Source organism: Panulirus ornatus, chromosome 32, assembly GCF_036320965.1.
Source record: "Panulirus ornatus isolate Po-2019 chromosome 32, ASM3632096v1, whole genome shotgun sequence".
NCBI classification, from domain to species: domain Eukaryota; kingdom Metazoa; phylum Arthropoda; class Malacostraca; order Decapoda; family Palinuridae; genus Panulirus; species Panulirus ornatus.
The window spans coordinates 8,038,143-8,053,751 of NC_092255.1; the positions used below are offsets into that span (position 1 = coordinate 8,038,143).

General features: G+C 44.4%; 1 protein-coding gene across 1 annotated transcript; it reads right to left on the bottom strand.

Annotated features, from left to right (window-relative positions):
• Positions 1-223: 223 nt before the first annotated feature.
• LOC139759037 (UDP-glycosyltransferase UGT5-like) lies at positions 224-13,964 on the bottom strand. The gene is made up of 6 exons (XM_071680940.1): positions 13,808-13,964; positions 8,419-8,652; positions 7,618-7,782; positions 4,630-4,855; positions 1,398-1,617; positions 224-1,170 (listed from the first exon to the last, which is right to left on the bottom strand). Exons 2-6 carry the CDS (start codon positions 8,650-8,652, stop codon positions 891-893), a joined length of 1,125 nt encoding a protein of 374 aa, XP_071537041.1. The 5' UTR covers positions 13,808-13,964; the 3' UTR covers positions 224-890.
• Positions 13,965-15,609: the final 1,645 nt, after the last annotated feature.

Consider the following 15,609-nt stretch of genomic DNA (forward strand, 5'->3'; position numbering starts at 1 on the left):
TCGTGTTGACCCCGTCTCTTAACCTTATATATATGCTTTGTCTTCTCTTAACCATGTAAGTATATGAACACACACACACACACACACACACACACGCTAACCTAAGCCAGGTACCGTTCATTAACGGGGAAAGGATGAATACCAAGGGTGTGTAGGCAGACTCCCACGCCCCGGGATTCGAACCCATGCGATTTCGACACATGTCAAAATGGAAAACACAATCTGAGTGTTTGAATCTTTATTGAATCAGCCAACAGTTCTTGTGTGGGTTGTACTCACTGATGAGGTAATCCAATCTAGACTCAGTAAAGAGAGGCTGTCACGATGTCAGTAAAGTTAAGCTCATATCAATAAAATCAAGCTCCAACGATGTCAAAGCTCTAACGATATCAATAAAACGAAGCCCTAACGATGTCAAGCCCTAACGATGCCAATAAAGTTAAGCTCTAACGAAGTCAGTAAAGTTAAGCTCTGACGATGGCAATAAAGTTAAACTCTCACGATAACAATAAAGTTAAGCTCTCACGATGTCAATAAAGTTAAGCTCTAACGAAGTCAATAAAGTAAAGCTCTAACGAAGTCAATAAAGTAAAGCTCTAACGAAGTCAATAAAGCTAAGCTCTAACGAAGTCAATAAAGCTAAGCTCTAACGAAGTCAATAAAGCTAAGCTCTAACGAAGTCAATAAAGCTAAGCTCTAACGAAGTCAATAAAGCTAAGCTCTAATGAAGTCAATAAAGCTAAGCTCTAACGAAGTCAATAAAGCTAAGCTCTAACGAAGTCAATAAAGCTAAGCTTTAACGAAGTCAATAAAGCTAAGCTCTAACAATGTCAGTCTAGCTGATGCGTCCATTTCAACGACGATTAATAAGAGCAACATCCCGAGGTCGCTCAATCAGTCTTTGTCTTCCACTCTACTCTCTTCAGCATGGCTACGGCAGCTCGCATTGACCTCCGCAGGGCGAGGCACAGGATGAGGGCAAGTAGGAGCGCGAAAGCCAAGACATCCAGCATGAGGAACTCCACCCAGGAGAGTTGGGCGGCTGGGGACTTCAGCTGAGGCGCCCCTCCATGGCGGACGACGTACTCCGTCCAGAAGACGGCGCGTTCCAAGGGCGACTGAAGTTGGTCTCGCGCAAGTTCCAAGGCCTTCCTCACGTTACGGGCGTACCTGAAGGTGAGAATCCCACAGTTATAAACGGAGGCATTAGACACAGACGAAGGAACTCAACTACCAACAGACCACTGGTGGGTCCTCTCGAGACGCGTATAACTAAATCACTTCAGTTGTTCCTTACACAATAGATGTCATAATCAGTTGACAGATTACTAGGTTATAGACCAATAGAGCATCCGTTATCCGTCTCCGCAAGTGTGATCCTATGCACTCGCACTCACCTCGGGTTGTTGATAAGCTCTTGGATTGAGTTCACAAGGAGATCGACCGTCACCTCGTCCCAGCGTAGAGAGAGGCCTAACCCTCGCTTGACTACCTCCATGGCGTTCCTGGGCTGGTCGCCGAAGACCGGGAGAACGAGAAGTGGTGTGGCGTGGTAGATGGCCTCCTGCTTGCTCAGGCAGCCCCTATGAGTGATAAAGAGCTTCACTCTCGAATCGGCTGGAGAAACACGAACACGTGAGGATCTAATACCATGTACTGACGACGTGGGAGAAACAAGAACACGTGAGGATTTAATACCATGTACTGACGACGTGGGAGAAACAAGAACACGTGAGGATTTAATACCATGTACTGACGACGTGGGAGAAACAAGAACACGTGAGGATCTAATACCATGTACTGACGACGTGGGAGAAACACGAACACGTGAGGATCTAATACCATGTACTGACGACGTGGGATCAATAACATAAACCATCTCGACCATGCGCACTGTTCGTCCAGATGACTCCTGGTTAGATCCAGAGTATATACGACCCAAATGAGGTATATATGGTGGTTGAAGTAGATGAACTACGTCTATTAACAGTAACGTACACTATATATATATATATATATATATATATATATATATATATATATATATATATATATATATATATATACATAAAGGAGCTACATTGTAGTACATTTTTAAGGAAGTTTATTTTTTTTTCATTTGGATTTTCATTTTTTTTTTTTCACATTTGCAAATGTACCTACCTCAGTCCCGTGGGGGTCTGGCAGCCCCGTCAATCACCCCGAGTTGACCTTTGATTAAATAAAGCAAAGCTGTGCGTCGTTGTTGCCTCACAGACAGGTTGTCATACGCTTCTTGTATACAAGGAGCTCATTCACTCAGCCCAGACCCTTAGCTTAGCCTTAACAAAGTCTCTTTTGTTCCGGTTAGTTTATATTTATTCTTTCTTTCTTTCAAACTATTCGCCATTTCCCGCGTTAGCAAGGTAGCGTTAAGAACAGAGGACTGGGCCTCTGGGGGAATATCCTCACCTGGCCCCCCTCTCTGTTCCTTCTTTTGGAAAATTAAAAAAAAAAAACAAGAGGGGAGGATTTCCAGCCCCCCGCTCCCTCCCCTTTTAGTCGCCTTCTACGACACGCAGGGAAGACGTGGGAAGTATTCTTTCTCCCCTATATATATATATATATATATATATATATATATATATATATATATATATGTGTGTGTGTGTGTGTGTGTGTGTGTGTGTGTGTGTCCCAGAGTCGTGGTGACGGTGCACTGTTCGAGATGTTGGGAACATCGGGATATTGTTTATGGGTGTGAGTAACATCCCTCACTCCTCAGATGTTATGCAACCAGCGCGAAGAAGGCATGACAAAAAAAGGCCACATATGTAGTGTAAACTGAGAGGGTAATCCTGTTCAGTAAGGGAGATAGATAGTTAGATGGATGGAGAGAGAGAGAGAGAGAGAGAGAGAGAGAGAGAGAGAGAGAGAGAGTTTTTTTGGTAGACTCGACTCTCACTGTCATATGAAGACGGAAGGAGCAAGAGGCATTATAACAGGCCATCCCCGAGTGGCTGATCTCCACACGGAAAGTGGTGGAAGCAAAGGCCAAAACGCGTACCTCAGGTACAGTCCCCTGCCCATGAGCACAGCGGCTAAGATCATACCTGTAGAAGACAGGGAGAGCAGCAACATCGCAGCGTACAGGGAAAGGAAGGGTGAAGAGAGGTGGCGCCAGGGGAATCAATGAGAAAGCATTTTGTTTTTGATTTTGATTTTGATTCCACTCTGGTTCATAGACAGGTTGGAGGTTGACCTGCCATAGATGTGTGAGTAGTAGTCACTACATGGATGAGTAAAACCAAGGTTGATTTGAAGCAGTTCCTCCTTAAAAAAATGATGATTCTGGCATCCTCACACCACCACCAGTTTCTGGAAGCAGGCTTTGTGAGGCTAATTACCTGGGGTTTCCAGGGTAGAGCGAAGGATAGGGTTTTGCCCGACACATCTGTCTTATGACACGGGTTGAATTGTCGTGGTATCTATAGTGAATAGATGGAACCATTTTCAGATAGAAACATAGAGTGAAATATGCTTTTATACACTATGAAAATTAACAAGGTTACAACTTCCTCAATCCAAGTTATTGCACAGGTCCAAATGGAGAGAGTATGGACGTTCAGTACGAGAAAGAGAACGAGTACTGAAGGGAAGAAGAAGGAAAGATGAACTGGAGTATATAAAGTGGAATCATCAGTACAAGAGAACAGGGTTAGAAGCCAAGTAAAGGAGATCATGTATTGAGTTGATGGGATTGGAGTGGGCTGGAGTGGGCAGTCACTCCATCGATATAACTACCGCGTTGTAACGGCAGCCCGAGAAGACTAGGCGTTAGAGAACAGAAAGAAGCTGTGACACCAAGGGAAGGGAGTCTTAGGGAAGCCATGACGTATGCCACACTCTGTCCCATGCTTTGAAGACGTCGAGGGACACGAGAGAAAAAAGTTCCACCCAAAATCCCTGAGCGAGGTGGACCCGAGGTGACTCCTATAGGAAAGAAGGAGAGAAAATATCAACAGCATATCTGGCATATGTGTGTCCTCCTAAGACCAGATTTGTGTACGCCATCAAAAAGCTGGGGTAGATGTGCCCCTCTTCGGGAAAGGGCGAGAAACGAGGGTGAATATTACATGTCCTACCCTAAGATGAGACGGTGGTTCTATTCAGTTCATCATAGCTACCACGGGACACCAACCAGTCGTCTTTTAACAACTGCCTCTCTCTCAAAAAAAGAATCAAACAATGAATATCATCCGGTTTTTTTTCTTCTAGTTTGGTGAATATTTAGGATCTTCATTCACCTAGAATATCCTGCTGTGGTAAGTATTTGTCGGCAGGGACGTTAAAGACTCAAACAATAAATACCATCCGTTTTTTTTTTCCTTCTAGTTTGGTGAATATCTAGGGATCTTCCCTCGCCTAGAATATCCTGCTGTGGCAAGTATTGTCGACAAGGACGTTGGATCTTCCCTCGCCTAGAATATCCTGCTGTGGCAAGTATTGTCGACAAGGACGTTGGATCTTCCCTCACCTAGAATATCCTGCTGTGGCAATTATTTGTCGACAAGGACGTTGGATCTTCACTTACCTAGAATATCCTGCTGTGGCAAGTATTTGTCTTAAGGACGTTGGATCTTCCCTCACCTAGAATATCCTGCTGTGGCAAGTATTTGTCGACTAGGACGTTATCGGACACGCCCACGAGTGTAGACTCAAATTTCCAGATGAAGCGGTACTGTGGGAGTGCAGCGAAGGCCTTCACCATCAGATCCCGGTGTTTGGTGGGCATGTTGATGCCCCGAGCCACAGTGCCCAGGCTGAAGTAGATGACGCCCGATGCGCCAGCGGGCTTAAGCCAGGAATCCAAAGTCTGTGGAAGGGAAGCAATGGAGGTGATTCTGTGGGTGTTGCGCTTACGGAAGAATGTTAAGAACACGAGTTATTCTTCCGCCGATGTTAAATGGTGTGGTACACGGCTTGTGTTCTGAGTGTGATGCGAGATATCTATCAAATAGCTTGTGTTGATAACTTCCAGGTACAAGGAGGCGTATCTTTATGAACATTCTCTTTATATATATATATATATATATATATATATATATATATATATATATATATACATATATATATATATATATATATATATATATATATATATATATATATATATATATATATATACATATATATATATATATATATATATATATATATATATATATATATATATATATATATATATATATTTCTTTTTTTTTTTTTTGCTTTGTCGCTGTCTCCCGCGTTTGCGAGGTAGCGCAAGGAAACAGACGAAAGAAATGGCCCAACCCACCCCCATACACATGTATATACATACGTCCACACACGCAAATATACATGCCTACACAGCTTTCCATGGTTTACCCCAGACGCTTCACATGCCTTGATTCAATCCACTGACAGCACGTCAACCCCGGTATACCACATCGATCCAATTCACTCTATTCCTTGCCCTCCTTTCACCCTCCTGCATGTTCAGGCCCCGATCACACAAAATCTTTTTCACTCCATCTTTCCACCTCCAATTTGGTCTCCCACTTCTCCTCGTTCCCTCCACCTCCGACACATATATCCTCTTGGTCAATCTTTCCTCACTCATTCTCTCCATGTGCCCAAACCATTTCAAAACACCCTCTTCTGCTCTCTCAACCACGCTCTTTTTATTTCCGCACATCTCTCTTACCCTTACGTTACTTAATCGATCAAACCACCTCACACCACACATTGTCCTCAAACATCTCATTTCCAGCACATCCATCCTTCTGCGCACAACTCTATCCATAGCCCACGCCTCGCAACCATACAACATTGTTGGAACCACTATTCCTTCAAACATACCCATTTTTGCTTTCCGAGATAATGTTCTCGACTTCCACACATTCTTCAAGGCTCCCAGGATTTTCGCCCCCTCCCCCACCCTATGATCCACTTCCGCTTCCATGGTTCCATCCTTTGCCAGATCCACTCCCAGATATCTAAAACACTTCACTTCCTCCAGTTTTGCTCCATTCAAACTTACCTCCCAATTGACTTGACCCTCAACCCTACTGTACCTAATAACCTTGCTCTTATTCACATTTACTCTTAACTTTCTTCTTTCACACACTTTACCAAACTCAGTCACCAGCTTCTGCAGTTTCTCACATGAATCAGCCACCAGCGCTGTATCATCAGCGAACAACAACTGACTCACTTCCCAAGCTCTCTCATCCCCAACAGGCTTCATACTTGCCCCTCTTTCCAAAACTCTTGCATTCACCTCCCTATGGATTTGTATGTAGCATTTATGGATCTGGAGAAGGCATATGATAGAGTTGATAGAGATGCTCTGTGGAAGGTATTAAGAATATATGGTGTGGGAGGCAAGTTGTTAGAAGCAGTGAAAAGTTTTTATCGAGGATGTAAGGCATGTGTACGTGTAGGATGAGAGGAAAGTGATTGGTTCTCAGTGAATGTAGCTTTGCGGCAGGGGTGTGTGATGTCTCCATGGTTGTTTGTTTATGGATGGGGTATATATATATATATATATATATATATATATATATATATATATATATATATATATATATATATATATATATATATATATATATATATAATATGTTAGCTGAGACGGGTACTGGTAACTGATTACCCTACACAAGACCGTTTTCAATAACGCTCTCTCTCTCTCTCTCTCTCTCTCTCTCTCTCTCTCTCTCTCTCTCTCTCTCTCTCTCTCTCTCTCTCTCTCTCTCTCTCTCCATTTTTTCTTTCCAAAAGAGGGAACAGAGAAGGGGGCCAAGCGAGGATTTTTTAGTATTAGCAATTAAGACAGATTTAATGACGATATGGGAAGCATTACCAGCAGTAGGGTACAGTGTGACAGGGCTGTTGAGGTCATTTTCCTAGTGGTGTTTAGCGATGGCATTATTGTGGTCATCCCTGCCTACTGAGTGACGGTGCCAATAACATCTGTCAAAGTTTTTCCCGCCTGGCCAATGTATACATCTTTACATACATGTTGGAAAGGATCACAATTTTGCGCGTAATCAAGATATTCCTATGAGTCCACGGGGAAAATGAAACACGATAAGTTCCCAAGTACACTTTCGTGTAATAATCACATCATCAGGGGAGACACAAGAGAAATAAAAGTCAGTTGATATACATCGAAGAGACGTTCTAGCTTCGTCTCTTCGATGTATATCAACTGACTTTTATTTCTCTCTTGTGTCTCCCCTGATGATGTGATTACTACACGAAAGTGCACTTGGGAACTTATCGTGTTTCATTTTCCCCGTTGGCTCATAGGAATCTTTACATACCTTACATGTGACGGGCAGGGAAACCCCTCTCTCTGCTACACCACGGAGGTGTGTAATGTTGAACATGAAAACTGTTCATCTGAGTAAGACGTTTAATTAAAGGTACAGAGAAGGAAAAGATACTGTTGAACATGAAAACTGTTCATCTGATTAAGACGTTTAATCAAAGGTACAGAGAAGGAAAAGATGCTGTTGAACATGAAAACTGTTCATCTGATGAAGACGTTTAATTAAAGGTACAGGGAGGGGAAAAGCAACTTGAGATGGTGTGTTATAGTGGACCGACCTTTGGCAGTGGTCTGCCGGGGACACAGTGCAAACCCCCGACATCCACCTCAGACGGTAGGTATGGAACGCCAGTGCCCGACACGGTATTTTGATTGACCAGATACAGACTTATGTTCCTCTCGATGTCCAACAGCGGAGGGATGTCGGGTAAGTGGCGTGACACCTGGGTACACAAGAACGCATTATCAAGACGGGGTGTAGTGGTGTGACACTTGGGTGTATAGAAACACACTGTCAATGCAGTGTAAGTGGCGTGATACCTGGGTATACAAGAACACATTATGAATACGGGGTAAGTGGCTTGATACCTGATACATGATGAATACGGTGTAAGTGGCGTGATACCTGGGTATACAAGAACACATTATGAATATGGGGTAAGTGGCTTGATACCTGATACATGATCAATACGGTGTAAGTGGCGTGATACCTGGGTATACAAGAACACATTATGAATATGGGGTAAGTGGCTTGATACCTGATACATGATCAATACGGTGTAAGTGGTGTGATACCTGGGTATACAAGAACACATTATGAATATGGGGTAAGTGGCTTGATACCTGATACATGATCAATACGGTGTAAGTGGCGTGATACCTGGGTATACAAGAACACATTATGAATATGGGGTAAGTGGCTTGATACCTGATACATGATCAATACGGTGTAAGTGGTGTGATACCTGGGTATATGAGAACCACCATACCATCCTAAGCTAGGTACTCATTTATCGACTATTCCCGAGGGAAGGGCGAGCAGCCGCGCCCGGGATTCGAACCGGGGAAAGGACTCTTACCTCCTCCTGTACATTCCGCACACTGCTCCACGTCCCCCAGTACCAAGGGATGTAGAGGTGGTAGAAGAGGTTCCGCAGGCGATCGAGGAGACTCATTGGGAAAGGGTAGTCGGTGAGGAAGTTGGGGACGTAGGCTGGGTGGTGCACGTTGCCCAGGACGGCGCTCACGCGAGAGTCCAGGCCCCTGGTGGAGACCAGGATGAGAGGAACACCCTGAGCGAAGGGATATGCCATCTGGAAAACGTGGAGACCTCGTCACTATAGGACATAAGGCAGGCATCAGCACTTCTTCATAACTGTCACTAGACAGCGGTTTCTTCCAAAAAGCATCACACACACACAGAACCCTAGCCTGAGCCAGGTACTCGTTGTAATGATAAGTTCCCCCAGTGGTGGATGAACAGCTAGGTTAACTGTGGACAGACTGCCGCAATCAGGAGTCGAACTTATGTGCTCGACCTTGGGCGGGGCCCGTGAATGCGTCATGGTCAGGACTGCTAACCGCTACACCACGGTAGTTCATAAATGATAATGATAATGATGATGATGATAATGATGATAATGATAATGATAATGATAATGATAATGATGATGATGATAATGATAATGATAATGATAATGATGATAATGATAATGATAATGATAATGATGATAATGATAATGATAATGATGATAATGATAATGATAATGATAATGATGATGATAATGATAATGATGATGGTGACAATGATAATAATGATATGATAATAATAATGATAATGATAACAACAACAATAATGATGATAGCAAGATGATGGAGAAGAAGAAGAAGAAGAAGAAGAAGAAGAAGAAGAAGAAGAAGAAGAAACAGAGGAAAGTTTTGCTCCCGTGTCGACGACTGAATGGTTCCACATTTCACCAGAAGCTACCTCGATCTTCCCCAGCGTGTATCATTCGTCCCCTGCATGACGTATTCAAAAGAGTATTGTTGTTAGTAGTATTACAGAAGTCCTCTACCGCATCAGCTGTGTCTCCTACCTGGCCTCCTGGAAGATGATACTGTTCCCAGAGGGTAAGAGTGTTCTTTTGGCACGGAGTAATTCCTCCACTTAGCCTCTGGTGATGGATTTTCCAGCCAGCCTCCCTTACCTAGTGTTGACCGTCCTCTGCGTTGACCAGGGCCTGGGAAGCGATTCTGTCTCGTTACTTGACAACAAAGGCCTCTCCGTTTTGAAGGTGTCCTTCCGCCTCTTAAGACTACTACCTGAGAAGAAGGGGAGGGTGTCTCCTCTCTCTTGCCCGAGGGGTGGGGTTGGGGGGTTGGAGGGGGCGTCCCCCCTTGCACCTCTCAACACCATCGCTTCAAAAAGCGGTCTTTTGCCTAAGTGAATGAAACGAAAAAGGAATCAAGTTTTTTTTTAGTACTCCAGCCACTACGAGGAATGCTACTCCTTCTCCTCCTCCTCCCTCCCTGACGCTGACGACTGACACACCGGGCAAATTGTTGGCTTCACTGGATTCCAGAAAAGAATTATACTCCAGAGATGAAAGCGTCAGGTCTTTTTGAACACGGCTCAGGAGTGTTACTCTTCCAGGATTCTCTTCCAGGATGCATATGGTCATACAAGACTGAAGAATTAGGAGTTAAGCTCCCCAGTTCACAGTGATGGCCTTCCAGCATTGCGAGACAGGTATGAGAGACTGGAAATCAATGGGAGTAAAAACGGGAGAAGATATCAGTCTTTTGTCGTCACCATTTGGCCTCCAACCACTGAGGGAGAGTTACCACTTGGAAAATCGACTTACTTGAAACGCATATTTTGTGATTTAAAGACATACTGTTTAGATAACGAAGAGTTTGTCTAGCATCGTAAACCTTCTTCTCATTTCCATGAGATGGGCCAAGCGCAGAAGACGTACTACTTTCGAGGGAATTGATTACCTTTTCAGAGGCGAGAGTCTACCCCAGTAGTTCTTACCCTTTACGAAATGGCCGTACGCTGGAAAAGACCAATTTCCAGGGCAGACTACTTGCCTTAGTTTCTTCTACAAGGGATCTAAAGAGAACCACTTCTTTTTGTCCATTTCAATGGATGTCTTCCAGTAGCTCTTCATCCGTTCACCATCTGGGGTGGATGTCCCTCAGGAAAATACTCACTCTCGCCTGCGCAAAAAAGAGAGAAAAAAAAGAAGAGAGGAGGGTTGGAGAGTGATTATCGCCTTAGCTGTTTTGACATGTCTTTTTTTCTCCCAGGGTGCAAGGCCCCCCCCCCCTCTCCCTCCGGCCTCTTGTGGACATGTTGGCGTGAGAGGAGCTTTTAAGCCCCTGGAGTGGTTTAGGATGTAAAGGATGCCAAAGGAGGTGGTGAGGCTTGGGTTTAGGTGGGTGAGGGTGCTGGCGACGGCGGCCGGCGGGTGTCCCCACCTTCTTTTTGCGTGGTGTTTGTTGCGACGTCCAGATCAGAGGCCAAATATTAGTCTCTCTCTCTCTCTCTCTCTCTCTCTCTCTCTCTCTCTCTCTCTCTCTCTCTCTCTCTCTCTCTCTCTCGTTTTTGACGGATCTTCTACTCCAAGGATGTTGTGTGAGAGAGAGAGAGAGAGAGAATATTCCACTTGGAGTGAGGAAGAATACTTCTCTCAACTACAAAAGTGTTTGTGTGTCTTGCTTGACGGAGAATCCTTATCAAACTCTTGTGTCCTGTTGCTGGCTGTGTACGTAACACTGAACCATCATCGATGCTGAATCAACATAGCATCAGTCTTGATCTTCATTCCTATATAGGGAAGGTCGTTTTCTCTCGCTGCTTCTTAACTGCATCATTATCACTTAATGACCCGAAGAACTTATTTTTCCCCCCACAATTACGTCATGGCCATCAGATTTCAAAAGTTTATTTCGTTTGAGTAAATGGCTTCCATTCGACACCGCCAGGACGCCTAGATCAATTGAAAGATCAAAGTCCAAATGTATTCATTCAGTCATCACGCAAAGTAAAACGTCATTTAACACCTAAGATAAAGACTTACTTTCTTGCCCCACCGTCACCTTCCTCTGGGGCTCTCGTAGCACTCAGGAAGCTGGCCACGTCCACTAGGTGGGACAATGGGTCGTGTTGTGAAGTTGTTTACATGTCTTCGTGTGGGGATCGCAGGACAAATGAGAGGCAAGTACTCAGTACCTTCAAAGTATGAGAGTTGCATCGTGGGCATGACGGGGTCTTCTGATGTGGTGTATCGATATTTGTAAAGGAATCGGGATGGGTGGTGTCCAGCATGCAGAGGAGAAAGTGTAACTCGTACATGTCTGTGGGGCGAAGTTTTAAATGAGTGAATGCCTGATTGGCTAGAGTTTCAGACGGGGTTGTGAGGAGGTTGCTTTTGTGGTCGTCGAGTCACTGCTGTGTGTGTGTGTGTGTGTGTGTGTGTGTGTGTGTGTGTGTGTGTGTGTGTCATTTGCGAACATCATGTTTGTTGCGCAAGGGATTAATCTATAAGGACGTGTGAAGCAGGGACACTGTGATGTGGCGTTCTGACGCAATTGTGAGATTAACTGTGAAAACTTTCATACTCTGATCTGCAAGAGGTGACGAGGAGGTTACATAGGAAGGGATTAAATGACTCTCTCCTTGGGGCGCCCTGTTGTGGTGTCTACTGGGTCTGGAATTCAATTCTTTATGTAAGACTCTGGCTTAGCATCAGCCATGAAGCTGACTAACCACTTTTTGTCATTATGTCAGAGTACGGTATCAAGGATGTGTCGAGGGTTAGTGTCAAATGCTTTGCTGGTATCGATTGCCACTAGTAACGTGCGGGAGGGAGCACTGAGGTTAGTCGAAGCCGTCTTGGGTGCGTTGAGCGAGGTTAATGCTCAGTGTGACAGTGGAGGGCTGAGTCTGAAACCGTGATTTGTGGGTGAGAGTGAGCCATATTGCTTGGTTCTGTGGCGCATTATCTTTTAGAGGCGCTTAGATATCTATATGACAGAAGTGATACGAGGTGGTAGTTGGGAAGGGTTGGCTAAGAGGGCTTCAGGATGAGTACTATGCTGGCAAGTTTCCAAATGTGTGAGATTTTGTTGAAGAGCCGGGAGTGGTTGAGAAAGTTTGAGAGTCCCGAGATTAGTATAAGTTCGGGGATGTTTGATATGTGGTCAGATCTAGTTTCTGGCGAATCCATCAAAGTTTTAATGGTATTCGAATATAAGTGGGAGGGAAGAGTAGATCACCATTTGTTTTAGGGGGTCGATTTGGTTGAGGTGCCTCATGCCTGTCTCGCTTACGCATGTGGATGGTTTGTGGTTTATTTTCTGAGTTGTGTTACACGCACGAGTATGTTGATGTGTTCACTGGGGTAGGGGATAATCCTTGTCGCCCGCTAGGGTAGTGTAGGAGGTGTAGAAATTATCCATCGTTCGCCAGAGTTGGTTGCTATTGGTTCTGTGATGGAAAGAGTACCTGTTTGTTGTTCGTATATCAGGCATTAGATTGTACTGGTGTTGCTTAGAGACTAAGTTTTTTTCATGGTCTCTTTGATCATAACCCATCCGTTGGGTTATCTTTTTGTCTTTTTTGTAATTCATGAAGTGTGCAGTTTGTGGGGGAGAAGTTTGGCTTCCATTTCCTTCTTTGTTCTAGTGGTATGTGCATCTCGCTGGGGTGGTTTGTAACAGTGATGGGAAGCGATGTGGCATCGAGCGAGGATGGGAATCTATCGAGGAAAAGTTTTGAACCTTGAATTTTTTGCACTGTTTAGATACTAACCATTCTGCTCTCCTTTCGTTGGTCTACCTTTTTGTAATATGAGTTGGGTGGGCCGGATGAAGTGTTATGAGAATGTGTGAGTGTATGTGAGAAGAGTTCGAGCTGTGTGTTCCAGGTCATCCTTGTGTGCAGTCTTGGATTGCAAATGGTAGCGTGTATTGAAAGCATCTGCTGAAGGTGGTGGATAGGGGATCTGGGTTATCCGGTTGCGCAGGATGAGGATATTGAGAGGATGCAGTTGGTTTATGAGCATTTCACATCGAGGATTGTGGATGTGAGTTGAGCCGAGCGAAATGGGAGGGTAAGAGGCGAGGTAGGGATATACAGATGTTGACTTTGTTGTGACAAGTGTCGTGCAATCTTTATGGACAGCATTTCAACTGCAATGTCAATGATCGATTACAATATTTGTAACTAATCCAGCCAACGTCTACGACTCTCAGTGAGATTCGAGTTATCATTTACAGTGAAGTCAATCCATACCGATGGTGGGCAGGGGGAAGGCGCTTCTGTAAACGTACATACTCGTAATACATTGAATGCCATGAGTGGCGTTCTCCAGCTAGTGTACTGGTGATGAAACCCCCCCCCCCCCCCCCCCCCCCCCCCCCCCCCGCCCCGCCCGCGACTGATACAGAAGTCAGACTAACCTCGCTGAAGATCTCGGCGGTGATCACCACATCGAACTCGCGCCTCCTCCTATATAGCTCCTTGACCTTCGGCTGCGAGTAGAACTTGGTCGCTTTGGCAAGAAGGATCTCGTCCAATATCTCAAGTCCTCCTGCCGGGGGTTGTACATAAGGTGTTGTGGAAGCCGCTGGAGCGAGCTACTGGCGAGGGTGCGTGACGAAAATACAAAGAAATGATACAAAGGAGTTCAGACACCAACAGAACGCTGAGTCCCTTTCAAGGCTGTGGTGGTGGAAGATACCAGAAAACTCACTGAATACTGTGGTAAAATTCAGAGGACAAACACATGATCCAGAAAGAATAGCCTGCAAATTGTTATTGTGAAATGGAGGCACAAAACAATGAAAGTCATGGACTTCAGGCGAAAAGATCATTATTTTTGTTCTTAAACGTGTCTGTTGTATTGATCTCAACCACTCCATTTGGCAAATCGTATGAACGAATGCGACCTTTTTTTGTCTGCTCTCTTAGCGCTATCTCGATGATGCAGGGGGTAGCAATGCTGATTCCTGTGGGGCGGGGTAGCGCTAGGAATGGATGAAAACAAGCGAGTATGAATATGTACATGTGTATATAAGTACTTGTCTGTGTGTGTGTATGCATATGTATGTATATGTGCATATGTTAATATGTATCTGTATCAGTAAGTATATGTGCGTGTATGGGCATTTATGTAGTAAAAGCTTTGCGGAAGATGAAAGCCGGCAAGGCAGCAGGTTTGTTTGGTATTGCAGTGGAATTTATGAAAAAAGGGGGTGACTGTATTGTTGACTGGTTGGTAAGGTCATTTAATGTATGTATGACTCATGGTGAGGTGCCTGAGGATTGGCGAAATGCTTGCATAGTGCTATTGTACAAAGGCAAAAGGGATAAAAGTGAGTGCTCAAATTACAGGGGTATAAGTTTGTTGAGTATTCCTGGGAAGTTATATGGGAGGGCATTGATTGAGAGGGTGAAGGCATGTACAGGGCTTTAGATTGGGGAAGAGCAATGTGGTTTCAGAAGTGGTAGAGGATGTGTGGATCAGGTGTTTGCTTTGAAGAATGTATGTGAGAAATACTTAGAAAAACAAATGGATTTGTATGTAGTATTCGTGGATCTGGAGAAGGCATATGATAGAGTTGATAGAGATGCTCTGTGGAAGGTATTGAGAATATATGGTGTGGGAGGCAAGTTGTTAGAAGCAGTGAAAAGTTTTTATCGAGGATGTAAGACATGTGTACGTGTAGGAAGAGAGGAAGGTGATTGGTTCTCAGTGAATGTAGGTTTGGAGCAGGGGTGTGTGATGTCTCCATGGTTGTTTAATTTGTTTATGGACGGGGTTGTTAGGGAGGTGAATGCAAGAGTTTTGGAAAGAGGGGCAAGTATGCAGTCTGTTGTGGATGAGAAAGCTTGGGATGTGAGTCAGTTGTTGTTCGCTGATGATACAGCGCTGGTGGCTGATTCATGTGAGAAACTGCAGAAGCTGGTGTGTGAAAGAAGAAAGCTGAGAGTAAATGTGAATAAGAGGAAGGCTATTAGGTAGAGTAGGGTTGAGGGAGAGTCAATTGGGAGGTAAGTTTGAACAGAGACAAACTGGAGGAAGTGAAGTGTTTTAGATATCTGGGAGTGGATCTGGCAGCGGATGGAACCATGGAAGCGGAAGTGAATCATAGGGTGGGGGAGGGGGCGAAAATTCTGGGAGCGTTGAAGAATGTGTGGAAGTCGAGAACATTATCTCGGAAAGCGAAAAGGGGTATGTTTGAAGGAATATTGGTTCCAA

Excerpts from the sequence above, each read along its gene's own strand:
- LOC139759037 (XM_071680940.1), bottom strand. The coding sequence starts at position 8,652 with ATGGCATATCCCTTCGCTCAGGGTGTTCCTCTCATCCTGGTCTCCACC. Across the intron at positions 7,783-8,418 it reads TGCGGAATGTACAGGAGGAG|GTGTCACGCCACTTACCCGA; the intron begins GTAAGAGTCCTT and ends TTGTGTACCCAG. Across the intron at positions 1,171-1,397 it reads GAGCTTATCAACAACCCGAG|GTACGCCCGTAACGTGAGGA; the intron begins GTGAGTGCGAGT and ends TCTCACCTTCAG.